General features: G+C 39.8%; 1 protein-coding gene across 1 annotated transcript; it reads right to left on the bottom strand.

Moving 5' to 3' along the window:
* Nucleotides 1-84: 84 nt before the first annotated feature.
* On the bottom strand, nucleotides 85-24,071 carry SERTM1 (serine rich and transmembrane domain containing 1). The gene is made up of 2 exons (XM_004054384.5): nucleotides 23,740-24,071; nucleotides 85-3,007 (listed from the first exon to the last, which is right to left on the bottom strand). The coding sequence occupies exon 2, from the start codon at nucleotides 2,832-2,834 to the stop codon at nucleotides 2,511-2,513; it is 324 nt and encodes a 107-aa protein (XP_004054432.1). The 5' UTR covers nucleotides 2,835-3,007; nucleotides 23,740-24,071; the 3' UTR covers nucleotides 85-2,510.

Below are 24,071 nucleotides of genomic sequence, written 5' to 3'. Positions count from 1 at the left end.
TGTATGCTTAAAACTCCTAGGAAAAGCTTCTTCTCTAGAAGAGATTATAAATCACCTCACTGGAAAAGAATCAAAGAACCAGGCTTTCAATGGACTCCACTTCTTTATTTATAAACCCATCTTCCAACCTTTCTGAACTTCTTAAACAACATGAATTCATCTCAAGTTGTACAATCTGTTACCTTGGCAAGCTTCTAATGACAAATCTTATTTCCCATCTTTGAATGTGGCTCTTAATTTCTCTACTAAACATTGAGAGCAAGAACCATTGCGGCAGGGGAGGAATGGGAGTGTGCTTGTGGATTTGATTTGATTTGATTTTTAAAGTAGTTTTGCTGTCAGAATTCTTTATATCTCTTTCACAAGGAAAGGATATAAAGATACCCTGAGGACAGATCATACTCAGATTGTTCTGTTGTGTGGCAAATTTGTCCGTTTATTTAAAAAAAAATGACTTCACCCATGTCCTTGTTTCTCTCTATAACCAAAACAGCATAGGATTAGTCAAAGAGCAAAAGTGATAATATAGATGCCTCTGTAATCCTGTGTAGCTTTCACACGACTCTTAATTGGGAGTATGTGAGTTTATATATATATATACACATATATGTGTGTGTGTGTGTGTGTGTATATGTATATATACATATATTCAGAGAATGCTAATAATGCTCTAAAATAGCAGTTTATCTAGTCCAGTTTTTATACTACATAATGACACCCAACCCACTGCCATGCTTTAAATGGAAGCAGAGGTAAATTTTTCACTAATTATACATTTTAGGGCAGCAACTCTGTGCTGGTCTTATGGTGTTTGGGGATGTTTTTGATATATAAATAGTTAAATGTGGTCTGATTTAAGTGAGGCTTATGAATTAAAAGAAGAAGAAGACTTCTGATTTTCATTCCCAGACCTCCACTCACTCAGCATTTTAGTATGATAAAGATAAATCCTGTGCAAATAGTGGATTCTTTCCCCCATTCTAATCACTGGAGAGTGCTGACTGCACAATCTAACCAAAGGGTGTGTTGAAGCCCCACTGCTTAAGATGATTAAATGTTTTGCACAAGGAATGATTCAGTTGCCATGGGAAGACCGTGGCATGTTGATGCAGTGGCCTCCTGTAGGTTGAATAAGTTCAGTGTTTACCCTGTGGGCCATTTATTTTAAAAATTAAATTAAAATTCTTACTCTTAAGGAGCTGCAGTTTGATTGTTTTGTTTTTAGGGGCAGCTTGAGTTTCTCCACATTCCATGTCTGAGCTCACATGTGTGCCTAATTTCACAGATAGCCCCTGCCACCCGCCGGCCGAGTTCAGACATACTCTGCTGCCTGCAGCACGGCAGCTCCTAGGATCCCTAAAGCTCCCAGCAGCTACACAACTTGAGTGCCTACAATTTTTAATACAAACTCACATCCTGAAATCCTAATGTAGAGTATTATGTTAACATACAACAACTAATTATCAGAGACGCAACATTCGTGGAGTATATAATAACACATATATTTGCAATTTAGTTTCTAAGTTTTGCAACCTAATGTGAGTGAACAAATATCAGACATCTTGGAGGCTTAATATAATTCTGCACTAAAATTATAAAGACTATGAAACCGAATAAAGGAACTTACACGACAGCTAAGAGTTATTACTGTATAAAATACAACTAAATGAATATTTTCCATATGCTTAATTCTCACTGATAGAAATTATTCATATAAAAACTTCTTGGCATCTCTTCTGGTGCTTCTCTTATACTAGTAACAGCAATTAATCACAAAAATTCCACAACTTTGTGGCATTATGACTAAAACAAAAGCAGAAAAACAAAATAAAACTCCAGGAGGCAGAAATACATTACAAGCTCCATCATAATACATGTTTGTCTTGCTATTAAAATGTAAACTCTTCCAAAACTTTCCCAAATGACTTACATTCATCAATAAGTGTGATTTTTCCTTGTTAAAGTGAAGTTAAAGAAAATATTTAGCATATATTTACCCTCAGTTTTAGAAATGTCATACATTAAATCTAAATTGACTCTCTTCCTTTTTAAATTTGGTGTCTCCACTTTATCTTTTAAATATGGAAAATAACTTCTACATAGGTCAGACTTGATTTTGCCAGTTTCTGCAGGCTCAGTTGATTTCACGGTTTTGTAAAAGAAATGAAGTGCGAGTCCATGTCCAGCATCCACGGAGAGGCCACCTCAGATGAGTCTACGGCGTCCAACAAAGTAGAATGAACTGACCTACCTGAAGAAGCCCAGTCTAGATTCATCAAGCCATTTGTGTGAAATTCTGCACCTTGGGGTTTGCACACATTTCCACCAACATCGGTGTCTCCATCCCCAAATGAAAAGCATCATGAACAGAAAAGAAATCAGAGAAAAAGGAGAAGGAGAAGCAGGTCTACACCAAAAGGATCATTTCTTTCATGAGGCAATGCCTCACGGGACACTTCCGTAAGGGGATGTCAAAACTGCTGCCACACTCAAGGACTCTTCCATTTTCCTCAGGATGAAAGGTTTGAAAAAGTGGACCTCTGAGAGGAAATGCTGCAGACTTCCAAATTGGTGAAAGAACTTCCAGCGTCGCTTGGATACTCTGGGTAGGAGGAACTGGAGGAGATGATATTTTTGAGCCTCTGGAGGGCAATGATTAAAAGCAGAAGCAGAAACGCTAAAAGGCTGAGGAATATGGACACATAGATGTAGACGTTTGACAGGTGGCCTGAGGATGGGTCCACTGACGTGGACAGGGATGTGGGAAACAGCTCAAGAAAAGTTCCATTCTCCACACTTCCCGAAAATCCTGAGGAAGTGTCAGGTTCAGACATCTTTATGGAGGGTGAAGGAGTGATCTGGTAGATTAAAGTCAAAACTTCACACAGGGCTTACACAGGACAGATTGGCATTTTTTCACGATCGTGTTTGCAGAATTCACAGGCTGTTAAATCAGCACAACAAAACTTGTTTCTCAGAGGCAGCAGGTATCAGATGTGCATTGAGACTGAAAAAAAAAAGCAAGTCAGTGCATTCTTCAGAAAAATCACATTTAAATTCCATTTTTAGGTTTTATTTCAGTAAGGATTAGTTAGAAAACTCAGCATGGAGGAAACAAGATGATATAACTCCCCTAGGAATCAGTCATGTCTATGTCTTTATATTACAAATGATGATATAAAAATGAACGTTTATTTTCTGTCTACAGTACCCTAGGTGCTATGTTTCTACAAGGAGCTGAAGATAAAATAAAAGGGAAAATACATCTATGATGTGCTCCGTCTGCTGTGATTTCAATAGATGCTCCAAGTATACACTCTGAGATGAGAACACAGAAAGTTAGTTCCAAACCTCTCTCCCCCAGAAAATTAATTCCATACATTCACCAGCTCATTAGCATAATTCCTGACCAGTAAATCCCTCTAGCACACTTTGGAAAATCACTGCACATGTGAGTTTGCTTTTTATCGAATGTTTGTAAGATGCTGATTTGTTTATGAAAATTCTATCTCCTTGAAATCAGGTGCCATTTCTATGTAACTGTTTTCCTTAAATGTACCTAGGTACTTTGTTTTACATGCTTTAGGCATTTAATTTAAAAACTTCAGATTCATTTAGAAGAAGAACAAAGGTTAGATTCTCTCTGAATGGTAGAGAGAGTATCAGGTTGGCTGTCAAGAGACTTAGGTTTGAGGCCTGAGTTCTCCATTATCTTTGGGAAACTGGGCAAATTACCTACGTTTTCTGAGCATCACTTTTCTTATTTGTAAAATGGTCCAACACCAGCTTCATCTTCCCATGGTGTTATGCACTGACCAACATAATAGACATGGAAGTATGCTGAACTGTAAAGCATTGGAGAAAAAAATGACTTTAGTGTGTGGTGGGAGATAATGGGACTTGGTGGATGGGTGGGTGTAGGGTATTGTGTTTTAAGGAGTGTGGAGGGGGGACCATTTCTTCTTAGCCAGGTGCAAAGAAAAGCTCTTCATTGTGTTCAGGTTGTGAGACAAGAGGATCCCTCCGGATAGATAAGTATTTCTTCTAGTCCAGAAAAGATGCTCTTCCTATCTCTGTATGGCTCTAGATAATTTTGCTGTACATTTCTAAATCTTGCTTCCATTGTGGTGCAAAACTAACAGGAAAACACTCACTCTGCCTCTAGCTTTCTCTTCCTAAACTCTGCCCTGCATTTTACCTGGAGAACTTGCCTTTTCCTTCTGTTCTCCAAATCTAATTAAGCAGCTGATTCTTGGAGGGGTTGACATTTGCCACTGTGGCTGGAGCTGAACAGCACTAATGATCCTTGTTAAGGTGGGGACACTTCAGAGAGGGCTGTCCCTGTTGGGTGACAGGCAGTCTAATGAGTCCTAGTGAGTTCTTGAGTAGGCTAGGGATGGTGTCTTAGTAGTTCCTAAAATAATTTGACTCCTACTCCTCATTTTGCATTGCCTGGTGATTTTAATTCCATTAGGCTGCTACAGGTTCCTAACCAACCTTAAGGAAAAAAAAAAAAAAAGAAGAAGAAGAAGAATCGCAGTGGGACTGCAAATGTGTTACACTGTTTTGGCAATACCTAGCTTTTTTACAGCACATAAATGTTCCAGCCGTTCATCTTTGGGGAATATAGCAAAGAGTCGCAGAGGTAGCATAGAAAAGAAAACTAGGATAGAAGCCTCACAGATTGGATGGGAAAAACTATTTAAAATGTTCAAGTACAACCTCCTAAGTGTAGCAGAGGAAATAGAGAAATAAAGAAGCTAATTGATTTGACAAAAGTCACATGTCTAATTAGAAGACAAGCAAGGGCTTTTGGCTTCTCCCCACCCTCACCCCCTATAACATCTGGTCTCAATTTCTCTAAGGTTTTGGTGGGAAGGATCAAATGTAAACATAATTTCTTTTCTGCATGGGCAGATAAGGCAAAGACTATGCATCTTGTGTGTTCCTCATGACTACTTTGCCGGGCAGGTAAAGCAGGAATGATTCCCATTTTGGAGATGAGAAAACTGACATGCAAAGACATCGCGATTTACTCAGGGTACATAGCTAGACAGTGACAGAAAAGTGACTAGAATCCATGCCTGAACTGTGTTCTTGGTTTTCTCAACTGTGGTAGGAAGAGAAAAATTATGCTTTGGGTAATTAGTTCCTATCTGCCACTTACTTTGGGCAAGCCCACCGTTTAGTCCCGATCTTTTATTTTTCTCATTTGCACAACAGTGATGCCTACCTTTCCTACTTCTCCAGGAGGTCTTGAGTTAAGATGTGATAACATTTTCCATAATCATACTTAGAAAATCATAAAAGGCCATCCCAAGTAAAGTACCAGTAGATAGAGAGTTCCTTCTAGAAAGTCTAGGGGAACTTTCAAGGTCTCTCTTAGTCCTACAGTTTTGACAGGTGCAGCTGAAGTTGGCTGATTTTTCTAAAGCTACCTTCTCTGCTACCCAAGTCTGTATCATTTTCTAGGGATGGGGCTGGAGGCACAGGCAAATGTCACTCTGGTATCAGCAATTCAGTTGGTAAAGCTTACAGCTGGCTACCAGACCTCTTGTTAATATCATTTTACAGGGTAAATATTCTAAGAGTAGGTTTTTACTTCCAGAAGATTGCCTTCTTTCAGAGCAAAACCCCACCATGAGCCTCAACTGTTGACAGGAGAGTTTATAGGAAATGAGACTCAGAAGGTTTGGTCAAAGCATCTGATCTTTTAAGTGGCCTTGGAAGAATAGGAGAAAACAAGGAAATGAAACCTTGTGTCCTTATTTGACATTTCACAACTAAATATCTTCTTCCTTAAGTATTCCCCCCAAATATTATTGATTTAATACCATTTCCGGGGTACTTCTTAATTTAAAATCACAGCTACACAAATTTCATTTCATACTCTGAAACAACAGAGTATGTGCACTGTTAGAAAGAATTTTAATTTGGATGTTAATTCTCGTTTCCTTATTGAAGTTTTAAAAACTGGAATATCTTCTTTCTCTCTGGTTTTATTTAATAGTAGCTGTATAATGCTCAGGGTGACCTAGCCTGTATGTGTTTAGGCATTGTGACAGTGTGGAAACAGGCTGGAGGTTGCACTGCGGAAATGAAATCAAATGAGTGTGTTTCAAGATGATGCTTCTTGGGCTGTTGCTCCCAAACAGATAAGGTTTGAGGAAAAGAAGAAAGAGACTTCATCTTAAATGCATAGCCTTGACCTGTCTCGGGGCAGCGCCAGCAGACTCTCATTTCAGGTGAGACCTAAAGCCACATGGGGATTTTGATGCTTTTTTTCCGCTCAGAATCACTGTCCTCAGAAGGTGATTTTTGAGAAAGGAAAATGAGACAGTTGGATCACAACATTATAAATGAAGACCTGTGGAAATGTTTTAGCTCATGGTCAACCAGCTTTCCCTTTGTCTCTTGGAATAAAAGCCTGGGCTGGGAAAAAATCTACAAAAAAGCAGTCCCCTAGTGAAGTGAGGAAGGAGGGATGTGCAGTCTCTCACCATGTGCCCAGTGGGGTGGGGAAAGAGAGAGACAACGTAAGACAGCGCACACCTGTGGTCTCTGGTTCCCAGTCATTTAGCACCACAGCCCTGGGACCCCTTTTAAAGAACTTCCTTCCCACGGAAGGATTATGAGGACTATAATGTTTGGGAAGAAGAAAAACATACTCTCTAGCACGTACCTTCATTCTCCGTAAATGAAGAAGAGTTGACCAGCTCTCATCTCTGAGTGCTCTCACATAAGCATTGCAGGACCCATGGCAGTCAGCGCATGGGCCCAGCCTGTGCCACATCCTTGACTTCTACGACACAATAGTTTGTAAAACTCAGGCTACCAGTCAGCCTCAAATATGGCACAGCAATTTTAAATTTCATGACCTTTATTCAAATACATTTCTATGTGAATAATGACTATTTGAAAGGTTTTTGTTGTTGTTGTGGAAAACTGGGACAAGCTGCTTTGTTCCCTTGCAGACTTTATATTTAAAGAGTGGCCTGGCTGTTAGATGCCATATCAATGTTCCATCATTATCAGGTTCTGCTGTCCTACTCCAAAAGGTGATCCTCTCAAAACCATGAGGAAAGTGGCCATAAAGTATTAACACAACATAATAAAATGCTTTTTCCAGTACACAAAAGGAAGATTTGATAGTCGAATGGAATTAATGGTTTTAGATGATGTATTAGATCTTTTCCTCTGTAGAACACCTAAAAATGAATATTTCCAGAATCCAGAAGGGAACTTATCATATCTGAGCAAAGCTGTTTTTCATTCTGTTTAGAAAATGCATGTTTTATATAAGACCTTGCAGCCATTCCTTTACCCTTTGCATGATTATCTTCTCTTTTAATGCTTTCTCTCTCCTTAGTGGCCTTTTAGGTCATGCTAGCTGAGAGAAGATTACTGCTGACAATACACACTTCCCACCACCCTTCTCTAAATGTAAATCTTCACTTGCATTCAAAGGCAAACATTTACCCCTGGGCCTTGCAGTAATAGAAATAAAGTTTACTATCTTACGTGCTACCCTTACTCAAAGCTGACTCAGCCATCCATAGAGTTGCCTATTTGAGAACCGCCTTTACTTATCAGTACAATGCTTTGGGAGAGTAGAGTTTTGTGTGAACTCTCATTATGAGTCCTTCAATTGGCATGATAAAAACCAAAGCCACGTTAAGGAAATAAACTGCATCTATCTGCTATCGCACATTGAGAACATTGAATTAGAGGGCCATGTTATGCGAAGAAAGGTGGGGAGATGGAGATTCTGAATCGTCCATTGGGTGATGTGAGACAAAAGATAAAAACGAACAATCTTTTTAATTTACTATTTAATCTAAATGAATGATCAGAAAATACACTCAGAATTTTTCCATAGTACTTTGGTGGATAAAAATTATAGAAATGACAAATTAATAGCTTGGTATCAGTGCTTTATTTTAAGAATCAATTCCAGCGCAGGCCATTAGGTTGCTTTGGGTTCGGCCCAGTCTCTCCGTCTCTCCCTTAGTGATGGTTTTTGTCTACCTGGATTACTCTTAGGCTTTGTAAAATATTTCCTCAGCAAAAATAAAAATAAATATAAATTATACTCAGAATATTTTTACTTTAGAGAACTTATTTTGCACTAATTCTTTAAAAATTAGTTATCTATGTAAGGTATAATTCTCAGAATATTCACAATATATCTTTCTTGATATATAAAACAGAGTTGATTGAGGGAAGCTAAAAAAAAAACCACAGGAGAATCTTTCAAAAAAGGATATGAACTTAACTGTTTTGATCATCTACCTCATACAGTCTCAAAAGTAATTATAGGTATAAGTCCCTTGCATTTATTTAGCTTTGTTTTTCTGCGGGAAAAAAACTTATTATTATTATTATTATTATTATTATTATTATTATTATTATTATTTTGAGACAGAGTCTCACTCTGTCTCCCAGGCTGGAGTGCAGTGGCATGATCTCGGCTCACTGCAACCTCTGCCTCCCGGGTTTAAGCGATGCTCCCACCTCAGCCTCCCTAGTAGCGGGGATTACAGGCACCTGCCACCATGCCCCGCTAATTTTTGTATTTTAGTAGAGATGGGGTTTCGTCATGTTGGCCAGGCTAGTCTCGGACTCCTGACCTCAGGTGATCTGCCCATCTCGGCCTCCCAAACTGCTGGGATTACAGGCATGAGCCACCACGCCTGGATGTAACTATTATTCTTAATAAATTTTTTAGTATGTTTACATCCATGGGAGGATTTTATATCCAAATCACTGCCTTAGCAAGAATAACTATTTAAAAAGATACTCTCTTAGAATAAAATGTATAGCTAAATGGGTAATTTTCTAGATAAAATGGTCAAGTACAAAACCAGGTCCAGGCATAGCATTTTCATGATTCTTTTATGGTGTTTACAAAAGACCAAGGAGTAGAATTCCTGCACTTCAGGGAGACTGGACCCATCTTGGCTAACATAATTGGCCTAAATCAAAACAAGAAAAGGAGTAACCTGCGGGTTGAAGAAAACACTAACTGGTTAAGAAGCAGCAGAATGATGAAAGCCACTTTTAGAGAGCAGGAGAAAAGGTCATTGGCTATATACTTGATTGACAGAAAAAACCAACAGCCAGAGAAATAATGACTTGAAGATCATAAGCAAGATCATAATGAATCAATGGGAAGAAAGAAGGTAAAAAAAAGATTGGCTTTTCAAGATGTTACAGCATTTTAAATGAGAGCTTTTGGGATCAATTCTTTCCCCCCATCCTGCTCTGATCATTTCCAATATTTTAGAAGTATATTAAGAAAAACATCTTTTAATCTCAGAGCAGCTAAAATTGGTTAAATCATGGCATTAGTAAAGTAAAAAGTCTTGCTTATTTTTAGCAAAACTAGACAACCTTTCAGAAAATTCTCAGGCTGGGCATGGTGACTTATGCCTGTAATCCCAGCACTTTGGGAGGCTGAGGCAGGAGGATCGCTTGAGCCCAGGAGTTCAAGACCAGCCTGGGCAACATGAAGAAAACCTATCTCTACAAAAAATACAAAAATTATGCAGGCATGATGGCATGTGCCTGTAGTCCCAGTTACTTGGAGGCTGAGGTGGGAGCATTGCTTGAGCCTGGGAGGTCAAGTCTACAGTGAGCCATGATCGTGCCACTGCATTCCAGCCAGGGTGACAGAGTGAGACCCTGTCTAAAAAAAAAAAAAATACATGAAATAAAATAGAATTCTCATAAAACCATGCCGTGCTAGGACAATGGAATGGTGCCTGTTCCTTTTCTTTTGTGTCTCATTTTGTCTCTATAGTAAAATAATTTGTATCCAATATATATTTTTTTGTCCAACCAGAAAATGTTCATAACAGTCTCCATATAGAGAGTGATATTTAGAAAGATTTTGTGCTTGTAAAATAAATTTGTGATTGTCACAAATCCCTGGGAATAAGTCAGCCAGAGCTTCTTTTTTTTGTTTTTAATCCTTTGCATGTAAACTACTAGGTATCCTCAGGCCTCAGGGGCCTTTGTGGGCCTCTAAAACTGTCCTAAGAGAGCAGGGAAGAACTTGAAACTCCATCTCTCACAGGCATCCAGGCTAACGAGTTTAATGAGAACCTTTTCGTTGGTCTCTGTCCTGTAAATGTCTTATTACTGTTGTTGTTGTTGTTGTTGTTGTGTGTGTGTGTGTGTGTATTTTTAATTTATAAGAATGGATATACAGTAAATATTTTATTCACTCTATAACACAGACCCCAAACTTCTTTGCCACTTAGAATATCTTGATAGTTGAAGCTTGATGCATAGAAAGAGAGCAATGTAAACTAACCAATGTGTCAAGTTCTCTATTTTTGCACATAAGAATACAACAAGGAATAACAACCATTATCTATCCATAAGATCATGTGTATAGGCACAATTTGGAGAAAAAAAAAAAGTAAAGATTCCCCATTAAGGAGATACTTTTCCCCTTAATGTAATGCAAGACCATTGGTAGATTTTGGATCCACTGTCTGAAAAAAAAATTCAGCATTAGCAAAATAATTACACAGGTCACTATTTATATCTATCCCTATTGACAACCGTAGTCATGTATTTGTTTAAACTAGGGTGCTTTATATAATATCCTATTCCCTAAAAATGGATTAGAACATCACAAATATGCATAAATGTTATGTGTCTTGCATTTCCCAATAGGAATTCAAGCTAACAGAGTCTTTCACTTAATGACATTTTTAATTCACATTTCCTTGAATTAATGAACCATTGTTTCTCATAACACAACTACAGATAGAACCCTAGTTGATTACATAGTCTGTAAATTGCCCATCTCATCCAGATATTAGCCAAGTGTTTGGCATAACATATACATATGAATTTTGCCAAATAAATTATCTCATTCTTCCAGTCCTCTATGGCTGACAGTCAAAGTATGATAATGCTTTCAACGTAAAATGGCTATTTAAAAAGAATAATGCCTATTAATTGGCAGCTTAGGCAGGCTAAGTTTTGGATACATCCAGTTTTGGCCATATTATATTGTTTAGTAGTCAGCTGAATACTCAGAGAAAAAAAGTAGGATTCAGACTTCAAGATTTCTTCCCTTACAAGGATCCTCAATGTAAGATCCTTGGTGGATTTTGGATCAATTTAAAAAACCAGCTTTGTTATAAAGCACATTATTAGGACCACTGGGGAAATTTGAATATAGACTGTACCTTAGATAATTATACCAATATTAAATTTCCTAGTTGTAACATAGGAGAATATTCTTGCTCTTAGGAAATGCGTATTAAAGTATCTAGCCATAAAGCTTCATATTATCAGCAACTAACCCTCAAGTGGTTCAGCCAAAATAGCAAAAAAAGTACACACACATATGCATATACACGCATACATACATAAAACAAGTGTGTCAAAATGTTAACTGGTTAATCTAGTTGACAGATATATAGGTATTTATTGTTATTATTCTTGCAAGTTTTCAACAGTTTTAGAAATCTGCAACGTGCAAGTTGAGGAAGAAAATAATTTGTCCCAAGGAACTTAAGAAAATATGCTTGGAAAAATATGCGCTAAGTCAGCCAAAATGTTAGAAGCTTCTAAGGAAATACAATGATAGAAGCCAGATTCTTCTGTGGGCATTAGAAAAGCTCAACTACTTGCTGCTACCATCAGCTCATGATGCCCAGTAAGCCACAAACACTTGCAGTGAAGCATCAGAGGATGAACTAGAGGGAGCTGAATATGACCAGGAAACTGTGCCTGTGGTGGTGGGAGAGGCTGCCTGAAGACCAAGAATGGTGACTCACTAGTAAGCCTTATTCACAATTCTACTCCTGCCACCACCCACTGGACTGAATCTCATCTGGGCCTCCAGGAGCAAGTAATCCTGTTATGTGCATCTTACATCATCAGTCATCTTCAGAGGCAGCCAAGGATATCTCTCCTGCAGTTTAAACACCCAGTCAAAGCTTGGGACTAGCAGTTTTCTAATGAGGACCAATGAATAGGTGATCTGTGAGAAGATCAGGGAGAACCCACAAGAGCCAGCGTGGTCCAGGTTCAAAGTAGGGACTTCAGGAAACAGAAGCAGCAGATAAACTAAACAGAAGCAGAGACTTCACTTGGGCAGCTAAGTGAAAGAGGCTGCAAGTAGCAAGTTCCACAGATAAAAAAGCTCACACTCCTTACAACTCTTATAACTATCAACCACCTCCTTAATCACCTTGGTTTGGGTGAGTTCTCTAGTGTAGCAAGAGTCTAAACTTGATCCCATGAACTCACTTACAGTCCAGGGCAGAGTCTTTTGTCATAGGGGCCAATGAACTGTTCAGAAATTGAAGCTAGTCATGGCAAAACGCAGCTGCAATTTTAAAAAATAGGAAACATTGATATGAATAGTGCTTTTCCCCAGTCATCACCAATCATATGACTGAGGATACAGGTAGGGACCTGAAATTGTCAGTGCCAGATGAATCTGATATTAGACAGAGGTTACATAAAAACATGATCTATACAAGGAGACTAAGTGCTCTCTCATGGCTGCAAAATTACTCATCTACCTGGATTTCCAAGGACACCTGGGAAGGGAGAAAACAGAAAGAGGACGTTGTGTCCTTCATTAGGAAAGCACCTTCCCATGTGGGTTTCCCGTGGTCCTGCTAATCCTCAGTGTGAACACAGCAGCCGAGCCTGCCAATGCTCTCTCTTTCTCTCACAGGCGGCACAGCAAACTCAAAAGTCTGGTTAATAAAGAAAATGTCTACATGTTCCTCATAACATGGAACAAAATGATATGGCAGGCTATCAAGTGTGGGTGGAAATCAAGTCTTCAGCAGCCTGTTGTCATTTTAGATAACGATTCAAGACCAGAGCCTGTCAAAGACAATATGGAAGCAATAGACAAGTGTAGGCTCAAATTCTCCCAGAGCATATTTCAATTTGAAAATGTAAGAAGGTGAAACTGAAAAATAATTAGGAATTATTTGTGGAAAACAGACTGCCAAAGTAGTGACCTATAGAAGATAGTTACGCATTCTTTTAAAAATATAAATAAATATGTTTTCACTCAAGGAAATCATGGATAATCTTTAGTACAAGATTTAAGTGACTTTGACAGTCCTTTATCAAGGCTGAGCTCTTCACCTTACTTTTAGATGATGTGAGCTCTGCATTTTTAATTCATTTGTAGAAATAGCCTACACTTTCACCCATTATTCACTATTCTTACATCTAGTATCAGTTCTCTTTCGTTTCAATGGTTTGAGCTGGGATGCAGGGACACATCACGGCAGAAGAGTGATGAGAGGTACAGGAGAGAGGAAAGAGGTAGTGAGGGCATCCCCAAGTCATTGAGGAGTAGCAGTCTGTCTTCAGAGCATGATTGGCAGAGGAAGGCAAACCCAGGATGCTTGTGGAGGAGAAAGAATGTGCAGACAAATCAGTTTGAGAAAAAAGAACCAGGGTAACATAAATGATGGCTGCTAGTATTTATCAAATAAAAGCATGTACCAACTTTGGATGTGTGTCTGTATATGTATGTGTGTTTTCTTTAATTGCCATGACTCATTAAGTCAGTTAGTATTATCTCCCATCATCTTTTTTAGCAAATGAGAAAATTAAAGCTCAGAGAATTTTTTTTTTTTTTGACAGAGTCTCGCTCTGTCGCCCAGGCTGGAGTGCAGTGGTGCGATCTCAGCTCACCGCAACATCTGCCTCCTGGGTTCAAGCGATTCTCGTGCCTCAGCCTCCCCAGTATCTGGGAGTAGAGGCACCCACCACCACGTCTGGCTAATTTTTGTATTTTAGTAGAGACGGGGTTTCACCATGTTGCCCAGGGTGGTCTCAAACTCCTGAGCTCAGGAAATATGCCTGCCTCAGCCTCCCAAAGTGCTGGGATTCCAGGCGTAAGCCACTGTGCCCCGCAAGCTCAGAGAATTTAAAGGCTTGTCCAAGCTCACCCAACCACTTAGAGGCAGGGCTGGAATTCAAACTACATCTCTCCGTCTCCAAATTGTATGTTCATTCCGTTCCTTCTCTCTGGGGAGACTGTGGGTTGAGGAGGAATGTATTTGAGACTTGTAGTCACTAGTGCTGTTCACAAAATATTTCTGATGTCCCTTCTCGTAGGCCTGTCATAGGATTTCATGTTCCCACTCCCTCTGAATTTAGGGTGACTGTATGACTTATTTTGACCAATGAAATGTATGAAAGGTGACATGTCCCTTCTGGATAGAAAATGTAAGACCTAGTGTGAGATTTGCCACACCCCTCCCCTCTGCTGCAGTTATTGTGTAATGGTGTAAGTACCTGCCAATGTCTATCAGTCTCCATCCTTGAGTGACCACAGTGAGTATCTTCACCCCTTGCTGGCCCCATTGACACTTATGTCAACATTAATAAACTTTTTTTGTTTTAAGCCACTGAGATTTGGGGCTTATTTGTTACTGTAGCATCATTCTCCTTCTACTAACTAACATAAGGTCTCACTATACTTTGATGGCTGAGTTTATTATGGGTCTGTAAGAATTTGACCATAAATAAGTCAAATTATGAATAACTGAGAGTTGTATGAATTGTATATGTAATATATTAAAACTCTCTTTTGGCACTGGTGAGAGAGAAGGTTTTAAAAGCTGTTTTGGTTAGCTTTAATTTCATAGAAGTGTTAGGTTTAAGGGCATGAGATTTAGCTACTGGTAGTGCCAAAGACATGTTCCTTAACAAGCTCAAATATGATGAGCTGCTACTGTATAAGGATAATCCTGACCAGCTGTCACTTAAACAGGCCAAATGGTTTCAAATGGGAACCGGTGAGAGGCAATAAGGATATTAAGACTAACTCATGACTCCTAGTGGGAAAAAAACTCATCGTACAAGGGTCAGTGGTATTGTTTTTGGTTAAGAAAAACTAGCTACTTGGGAGGCTGAGGCAGGATAATCATTTGAACCCAGGAGGCAGAGATTGCAGTGAGCAGAGATCATGCCATTGCACTCCAGCCCGGGCGACAGTGTGAGACTCCATCTCAACAAATAAAGAAAGAGAGAAAGAAAGAAGAAAAAGAAAAACTATAGTATTTGCTGCATTCAATCATACATTGAACAAATATTTCTTAACAATGTACAGGAAGGGGTAGAATATTATCATTATGTGCATGAGTCTAATGCATCTATAATTTGTATAGTTGCCAGCTACAGTGAGAAATCTAAGACTTCTCTTATATGGTCTGTCCCTTATGATCTGGCCACAGGCTACTTTTCCAGTCTCGTTTTTACCATTGTACCTAAGATTCGCGTTCCAGGCATAACATGCTGTTTTCAATTCTCCAGTTAAAAAAATACTTATGTTCAATCCTTATATGTGTACATATCCTCTCCCTAAATTGAACCCAAATCCAATTTATTCACTGCAGGTCTCTACTCAAGCCATCCGTCCTCTGTCTCATCTGCTTATTATTCACCTAATAGAAATCCCTACCTACTTTCTCTATGCAAATTTCTGGCTCCCTCCTCTGCATTCTCAGCATACCTTCTGTACCTTTCTACACTAGCATTTCTCACATTTTATTATACTTACTACATTTATTTACCTATCTGCTTTAACAAACTGGGAAGTCCTAGAATAAAGAAATAACAATTCACCTATCTTATATCCACAGACTAGTACAGAATGTGGCATAAAGATGATCAATCAGCATTTGTTAGATGGCTGCATGAATGAAAGAATAAGGGAATAAAGAAACTTGAAGCTTCTTGGAGAGATAGCTCATGTTTCTTCTGTCTTTACAGGCAAAAGAATGTTTATGTAACAAATGAATAAATGATCTTGTGTAAATTCATAAAGATTACTCAAAGGGGGTAAGCATCAACAGTAAAGAATAATGATGATGAACGCTCTCTAAATTTTAGAAGTGTTTCAATTATGGCAATAAAATTAATAGTTTCTGGTTCCAGGGCAAACTATGCCCATACTTTTAAAAATCATCCAATTGTGTCTTTCAACAATGTCTAAGAAAGCTAAGATTTTATTTGGTCAACTGTTCACCAGGATAATTGAGGAAAGGATGGATGAGTGTGCTGGAAATACTGAAATACATTCTTGTGAACAAGCTGGAGGGTTGTAACAAATGTATTCTGAAGGACACAATAAAAATCAAGAGAGTTTACCATAGTGAGACTATGAAGCTCTGGCTGAATATGACCAAGAATGCATTTTTAAAAGAATTTCTTAAACTCCATGATAATTCCATCCTTTGAAAATCACAAATCCTTTATCATCACAACCTATGACACTGTGCTCATCTGTGGGAATAAAAAGGGTCAAGGAAAATCCCCACTTCATGATCATTGTAGGGGAAGCTTATTATAACTCACTACATTCAGGAATATCACATACCATAGGATTGTTAGCTACTCCATCTCAATGCTAAACCAAACAAAACCAAAATGAAACAAAAACAGCTTGAAAAATTCAATAGCAAATCAGCACAGAAAAAGAAAATGTTTACATTTTTATAAAAATGTTCAATTTGACTACAAAGTGCTACTTTGGAGATCTGGGCTACTCAAAGTAGCCACCTGGCTCCCTCAGTGGCATGTTGGTTACAGGTCCCTGTGAGATGAGGAAACTGCAACAAATACAAGTGCTTCCTTCATCAAGAAAGTCTTGCTACAAAAGAAGAAAAAGAAAGAAAGGAAATAGTTAAACTAAAAAGTATGCCTAGTACCTTATTTGATTTATGTTCTGGCACGAGTTCTGTATCTCATGACGAATAAGTAATAATTCAAATGGGCGCTGGTGCATGGACTGTGCTTCGAGTAGTACTTGACGCAGATCATAGCCATGGTGATGTGAGCAGCAATCTCCTTACCAGCACTATGCCAGGGAACTAATCCAAAAACCTCAGCTTCTTAGGAAAATAATAAGAGGAGTGAAAACAGATGAGCACAAGAGAAGCAAATATTCTCTTTTTTCATTCATCGTACAACTAACTGCAAATATATATCAGGTACTAGGTACCTGATTTATTCTTTTGTTTTCCTTTATAGTCCCTCTCAATCTTAACTTTCCCCTATTAAAAAACAGGAGAATTGCTTGAACCCGGGAGGCGGAGGTTGTAGTGAGCAGAGATCGCACCACTGCACTCCAGCCTGGCAACAGAGCGAGACTCCGTCTCAAAACCAGAAACAAACAAACAAAACAACAACAACAACAACAAAGTAAAACCATCGAAAACTAAAAACCACACAAGCAGCAATAACAACAAAAGAAAAAAATTTTCATAGAATCAGAGAGCTACAAGTCTTTAGCAATCAGGAAAATGACACCCCCAAAAGTTAAGTGAAGTTTGAAGGTCATTGTTTATATGTCACTTGGTTTTGAAAAAGGATATGTAGTAGGAACTCCAGCTAGTGAAAGAGACCACGAATAGAGGGCCCAGCACCCCCTTTCCAACCCTAAATGCACTCTATACTCAGAGCTGAGCTGAGTGGCTAACAAGAGGAAGGCAGACAAAAAAGAAGTTAATTTTTTTTAATCCAGAGGCTTTTCATCATATGAATCAAAATATGTGCCAAGCAGGGAGTTCAGTGGAAAAATGTAAGGCCAAAACCGACAGGGATAATAAGGCGACACTTGAACAGAGTGAAGGATCTTAGAAACTCATTCCATTCAACTAGACCCATTTTGTTGGCGAAGAGTCTTTCTGAAGGTCTGAGACTAGCATCCAAGCTCACCAAAGACTTTCCCATGAGTAGTTGTTAGAACGACAGGTTTGCCTTGAGGAGAATGGCAGAGGGTACAGATTGAGTATCCCTTATCCCTTATCCAAAATGCTCTGGAATCAGTGTTTCTGATTTTGAATTTTTTTTTGGATTTTGGAATATTTGAATATACGTGAGATATCTTGGGGATGGGACTCAAGCCTAAACACAAAATTCATTTATGTTTCATATACACCTTATACACATAGGCTGAAGGTAATTTTATACAATATGTTTAATTTTTTTTTTGCATGAAACAAAGTTGTGTGCGTTGAACCATCAGAAAGCAAAAGTGTCACTATCTTAGCCACCCATGTGAACAATTTGTGGTTATTTGGTATCACCATAATTCCTGACTGAATTTATATGCTACTCATAGGAATTATTTTCTTACACTTATTCGCACACAAATACTTAACACTAAAAGATATGACATCATTAATACACAGAAAAAAATGTGTTCAAGGGTAACTAAGCAGGTCAGGTGCGGTGGGTCACACCTGTAATCCCAGCACTTTGGGAGGCCGAGGTGGGTGGACCACTTGAAGTCAGGAGTTCAAGACCAGCCTGGCCAGCATGGTGAAACCCCATCTCTACTAAAAATACAAAAATTAGCCAAGTGTGGTGGCAGGCACCTGTGATCCCAGCTACTCAGGAGGCTGAGACAGGAGAATCGCTTGAACGCGGGAGACAGGTGTTGCAGTGAGCCGAGATCGCGCCACTGCACTGTCCAGCCTGGGTGACAGAGCAAGACTCCATCTCAAAAACAAAAAACAAAACAAAACAAACAAACAAAAAAATTGACTAAGCAGTACAGTTGCATCTCAAGAATACTTGTATCAGCTGTTCAACAACACCACCAACAAACAGCAGGCTTTCAGTCTCAACCTGCCGTGCTGCCTTTTGATGAAAAGGGTACTGTGCACTGTGGCATCATGCCAATGCTCAAAAAGTTTAGATTTTGGGACATTTCAGACTTTGGATTTTTGGATTAGGGATGCTCAACATGCATTAGTAAATTTTTTTTTTGAGCCTGGCACCATTTATATGGGTGTGTCAAATTGAACACATAAACTATGTCTTTATGATATCTTATGATATGTCTTTATGATCTGTGTACTTTCCTATATGACTGTTAACTGCTAATAAAATTCTTTTAAGGAAAAGAGTATTATGTGCCAGGCATAGGGAAGAATGGGTCACAGCGAGAAAGGTCTACTGCTTGTTGCATGAACTATTTGAATGCTTCTCTTTTCACACAAACCAGGTAGCATTATAGGATAACAGTGTAAATGATACATTTTAAGAATTTATCCAATGGAGAAAAAAATCAGACAAGTTTAAAAGTACATGCACAAAGATGTATTCTGTAGCTAAACATTGAAGCTACTAAAATGTCCATGAGTCAAAGATTAGTTAAACAAATGACGGAAGAGTCACAGTGGAGTCTCTTGATCCTATTTTATTAAAAAGGACTATATTATATATACATATATATATTTAAATTTTATTTTATTTTAAGTTCCAGGATACATGTGCAGGACGTGTAGGTTTGTTACATAAGTAAACATGTGCCATGGTGGTTGGTTGCATCTATCGTCCCATCACGTAGGTATTAAGCCCAGCATGCATTAGCTAATTTTTCCTGATGCTCCCTCCCACCACCCCACCCCAACAGGCCCCAGTGTGTGTTGTTCCCCTCCCTGTGAAAAAGGACCGTATTTTCTAACATGAAAAGATGCTGAACATCTATGACTAAGTCAAGAAAGTAACCTTCAGGATAGTGTATACTATGATTCCATTTTTTGTAAAACAACAACTACTACTGCTACTACTATTATACACACATATATTTTAGATGCAAAAACAACAAAACAAAACAAGAGGTTATATACCAAGCTGTTAACATATGTTTTTGTTAGAGGGTAGTATTATGGGGGCATGTTAACATTCTATTTTGTGCATTTCTGTATCTATATTTTGACAAAAAGAATGTGTATTGACATCAGAAAAAATAATAAATGTATTTTCGTTAAGAAATAGAAATAAAATTTGATTATAGCATATGCCATGAAAATACTGCTGGTTTTTAAGCCCAGGACTTGTTTTTTCTCTTCCTGCTCCTCCTTCTCCCCTCTTTTTCTGTACTGTCTATACTTAACACAAACCTTTGAAATGGTTCATTTCTACCATTTTTTTTCAAAGTTTGACTCTCAGGCTGATGCCAGAAAGTCAATCTTCCTAACAGGGGTTAAATGTACTTGGAGGTAGCATTGCATTTTACAGGATGTTGTCAATGTTCTGCTTAAGAAATGAGAATAGTATATCCCTCTGATATAATCCTGGTCACAAGGAAATTGAAGGTGAATAAGGACCAAGCCAGTTTAACTGGCAACAGTTGATAGATTACCAGGTACTTCTAATCAGCAACAGACTACCCTAGCAAGTTAACCAGGAAAGCTGCTATATTGGCCTCCGCTGGGAAGTGAATCTATATGTTGAATGTTCCCTGAATGAAGTTAGTTAGTTAGTGTTTTAACTGTGGTTTCAGTCATCTTCCAGTCTCTCTTAATTTGAAACTGATTCTTATAGACACCTATCCTTCTGCTTCCCATCAGAAGTTGGATTCAGGTCTGTTACCTTCTTAAGTGACCCTTTTAACAATTATTAGAGGCTTACATTTTCCAGACCCTTCCAGATTAACAATATCAACATCAAGAATCAAAGTACAAATTGTAGACCCAGACTGACTAATTTCCTGTCTTAATATAGCTTAATAGATGGGAATTTAAGAGTTAGGAACTCAGAAAATATTAGTGATGTACCCCATTTCTGATGGAAATGTGGAGGTTTGTCATTGGCACTATTTTGGCTGGATTACGCTACTTCATGCTTAGAGATATGTTAAAGTGCGTACGGTTGTTTGACGGCTCAGACATCTTTTTTTTCTTTTTCCAAAAAAATTTCCAAACTTAGTAAAGGCTAAATAATGACTATTTCCTATATCCATAAGGAACTCTTGAAGGACGCATTTTATGTCATGAGACTGAGCATGAAGACGTTGTATCCTAGGGATACATCTGCCACAAATCAGAATCAGAACAGAAGGGACCACAGAATTTGGCCCAATAGACTGTTGCCCGGCTCCTGAAATGGCCAGTGAATGCACAGATGGACTTCCTGAATTCTAAATCAAAGGTTGGGCCACATATGCATACCAAGGGCATCTTCATCTAAGCCTCTGGCTTGAATCCTCTAGGCACACATGTTGGCTAAAAGGAATCCTGCCAACTCGTGGGCTTAAAGCTTGAACTTCTTCCTTGTTGGGTTCCCTATTCCATTAACTAATTTAAAGGCTTTATTATTATTATTTTTAGCTCTCATTATAAACAATCATGAAATCTATAAAAATTAGGTCTATAATCCTTTGTATTAATATACTAATATAATAGCCTCCACAAGTAGATATTTGAAGAAAACAACATTCTTCTGCGGCACTACTTTTTGGCTTTTAGTTTCATTTAACAAATATTTACTGAATGGCTTATGGGTACCAGGAGCCAGGCAAGTGGGACCTACACAGTGCCTGGCATCCAGGGCCATTCAGAAATGTATTTTTTCAGATTCTTAAATTACTACTTTAAAAACTCAGATGAACAAAACACAAAAATTCAGCCATAATTTTATTTTTCACTTCTTCATTATAACTAAGTATAAAAATGCTCGTACAAACTGTACAAACTTTAAACAAAAAAAAGGACCCCCCAAAAATGTTGTAATATAAGTATAGGGAGAAGAGTAAGCCAGAGAAGAACGATCATCAAATGAGCTCAGACTTTATCTAGTATAGAGGCTGAATCAGAATTTTGCCTGTGATGAGTTAGTCTTTCTTTTCATAATGAACGTATAACTCCAAGTTTGCTTAAGGGTTAGTATGGTTGGTCATTCTTACAAATCAGCTCTGTCATTCTTCATCTGCCCTCACTAAAAAAGAACAAGAAAAAAGAAAAAGAAACCCAGGAAACCTGCAAATAAACTCTCTCGTGGATTTGATGCCACATGCAATCACACAGCTATTTATATCTTAACCCCTGATGTGCTTGTCCAAATCGTAGACATCTAGTAAAATCTGTTGAACTGAACGAACTAACAGCGAGGGAGAATGGACTCAATCTTACCTTACAACAGGTTTCTTTAATGAGAACAATAAATGTGTGCGTTCAGCTCTTCAAAGCACTTTGCCTTATATAGAGGAATCAAAAATAATAAGCCCCTCAAAGCCAAAACACAAAAATGGAATATCCCACCCACGTGCTGGATCTCAATATTTCCAGATTACTTCTGAGGTTGGCAGATGCTTCGGCGGCCCTACGATGTCCAGCATTTAAAGGTGACTAGGGCATGGGCTGAGGGAGGCTCTGAGACCAGGCAGCCTCACTCACAAGCCCTCCAAAAGGCAATTTGCTTTACAGATCAACTAAAAACAGTGTTCTGAGTGTGGTGGTGGCGGGGGAAAAGACACTACTCTACTTAGTAAAATGAAGAGAATTTAGTTACAAAAAGATATTTAAGAACTTCTATGGGCATGATCACAAATAAGCGGAGACACCCAGACTAGTTGTATAATTCAGCAAATTAAATATTGTTTTTTTCAGAGGGTGCATGGGGCTCCGCAAGACTGCATTAAGAGACAAACCCTTTAAGAAAAGACTGTCACTTGTGCCTCTTTTCCTGTTGACAGGCTGTTGTCTGAACAATGAATCCTGGAAGCACCTAGGAGAAGGCACCTAGGAGAAACGTCTTAGGGAGTAGTCCCGCGGGTCCGCCCCAGGACAGTAACGCTGTCAGTTTCCCCGCCCTTTGCACCTGTAGTGCAGACGGTACCAAATGCGATGGCTTTGAGACGTCCTCTAGACATCGGAGCCCATCATTTACCACAAAGAACCACTGAAGTACTTACTTTAACAGAACATTTTCCGAAGAAAAAATAACAGGGAGAGGAAATGAAGGACACTAACAAACAGACCCCATCTCTAGAGTCTGAGATCAAACCCAAGTCCGATGGAGCCCGGGCATCTGGTGGAGGAAAGCGGGCAGGCATAGCCCCAATCCTGGTCCTCAACAAGATATTTCTGTGAATGAATCCCTCTGCTCCCTGGAGGAGGGCACATTACATATCCCTTTCCTAAATCAGAACGGAAGCAATTTGCCCATCATTCGCACACCTCGACAGGGAAAGGCAGGATTCCAGTGTCTCATCAGACCCGGGAAGAGGGGAAGGGTCGCTGGCGCAGTTACCTACTGGGTTTTCGGGAGCTAGGGAAAACGCCCCTGGGAAACGCAAGTGTTCAGCGCCACATAAAACTTCCCCGGATTTAGGGCCACCCTAAGACGGGCGAAAAGACTCTCCAGCGCCTTAGCAGGTGCAAAGCCAGCTGTCAGTGTGCGCATGGCGAGTCCCCGTTCCCGAGAAGGGACGCAAATGACCCTAGAAAATCAGACAGGAGCAAAACAAACCCAAGAATGACCCTCCACACACCACAAAGGCAAAAGCAAACAGAATGCACCTAGACACACTCTGCAAAGTGTAGAACTGTCTACACTTGCATGGAGGAATCCACCTTACAGAGTGAGGGTAGACCTTCCCGGTTCCCAGTGTCTGGGACCGAGGCAGGTCACCACAGGGCCAAGGACATCGCACTCAGGGCCCCTCGCGGCTCCTCCTGCAGCCCGTGGAGTCACCCCGAGACTCGGAGAGCCGGGCTGCGATTGCTTCTCGGGACAGTAAGGACACCTCAAAAGGGATAGATTTGGGGGTGTTTCTCAGAAAGGAGCCAGATCTCCGGGAGCCCAGATCTCGGGGGAGAGTCTGGGAGGCGGCTCGCCTCCAGGACCCGAGGCCGCCCCAGGCAAGGAGTGGGGCGCTCTCCGCGTAGGGCAAGTTCACCCCCAGAGCTCGGGACCCTGCAAGTTTCCCTCACTGACCTGCAGGTCAGGACACGCGACTTCCCCGGCAGCTCTCCTGCGCTAGCGGTGGGGCGGTGCTCCGGTCTGGACGATACGCGCCCGCGAAGCCGTTCTCGGGAATGTTGGGCGCAGCGGCGCGGCGCGCAATCTGGGAGCACGGCGGACAGCAGGCGCAGCGGGAGTGGATCCGGGCTGCCCGCCCCGCACAGCCCGCGCGTCGTCCCTCCGCCCCTCCTGGCCGCACAACCAATGGCCGCGAGCGGGTCCCACTCCTCGCCGCCCCCTAGTCTCGGCTCTAGCGGGCGCTTGGCTCTAGGACGGCGCCCAGCTCGGGCGAGGGAGGAGCTTGC

This window comes from Gorilla gorilla, chromosome 14 (assembly GCF_029281585.2).
Source record: "Gorilla gorilla gorilla isolate KB3781 chromosome 14, NHGRI_mGorGor1-v2.1_pri, whole genome shotgun sequence".
NCBI classification, from domain to species: domain Eukaryota; kingdom Metazoa; phylum Chordata; class Mammalia; order Primates; family Hominidae; genus Gorilla; species Gorilla gorilla.
The sequence above is the reverse complement of the archived record's forward strand: the minus strand, read 5'-3'. Positions and strand labels throughout refer to the sequence as shown.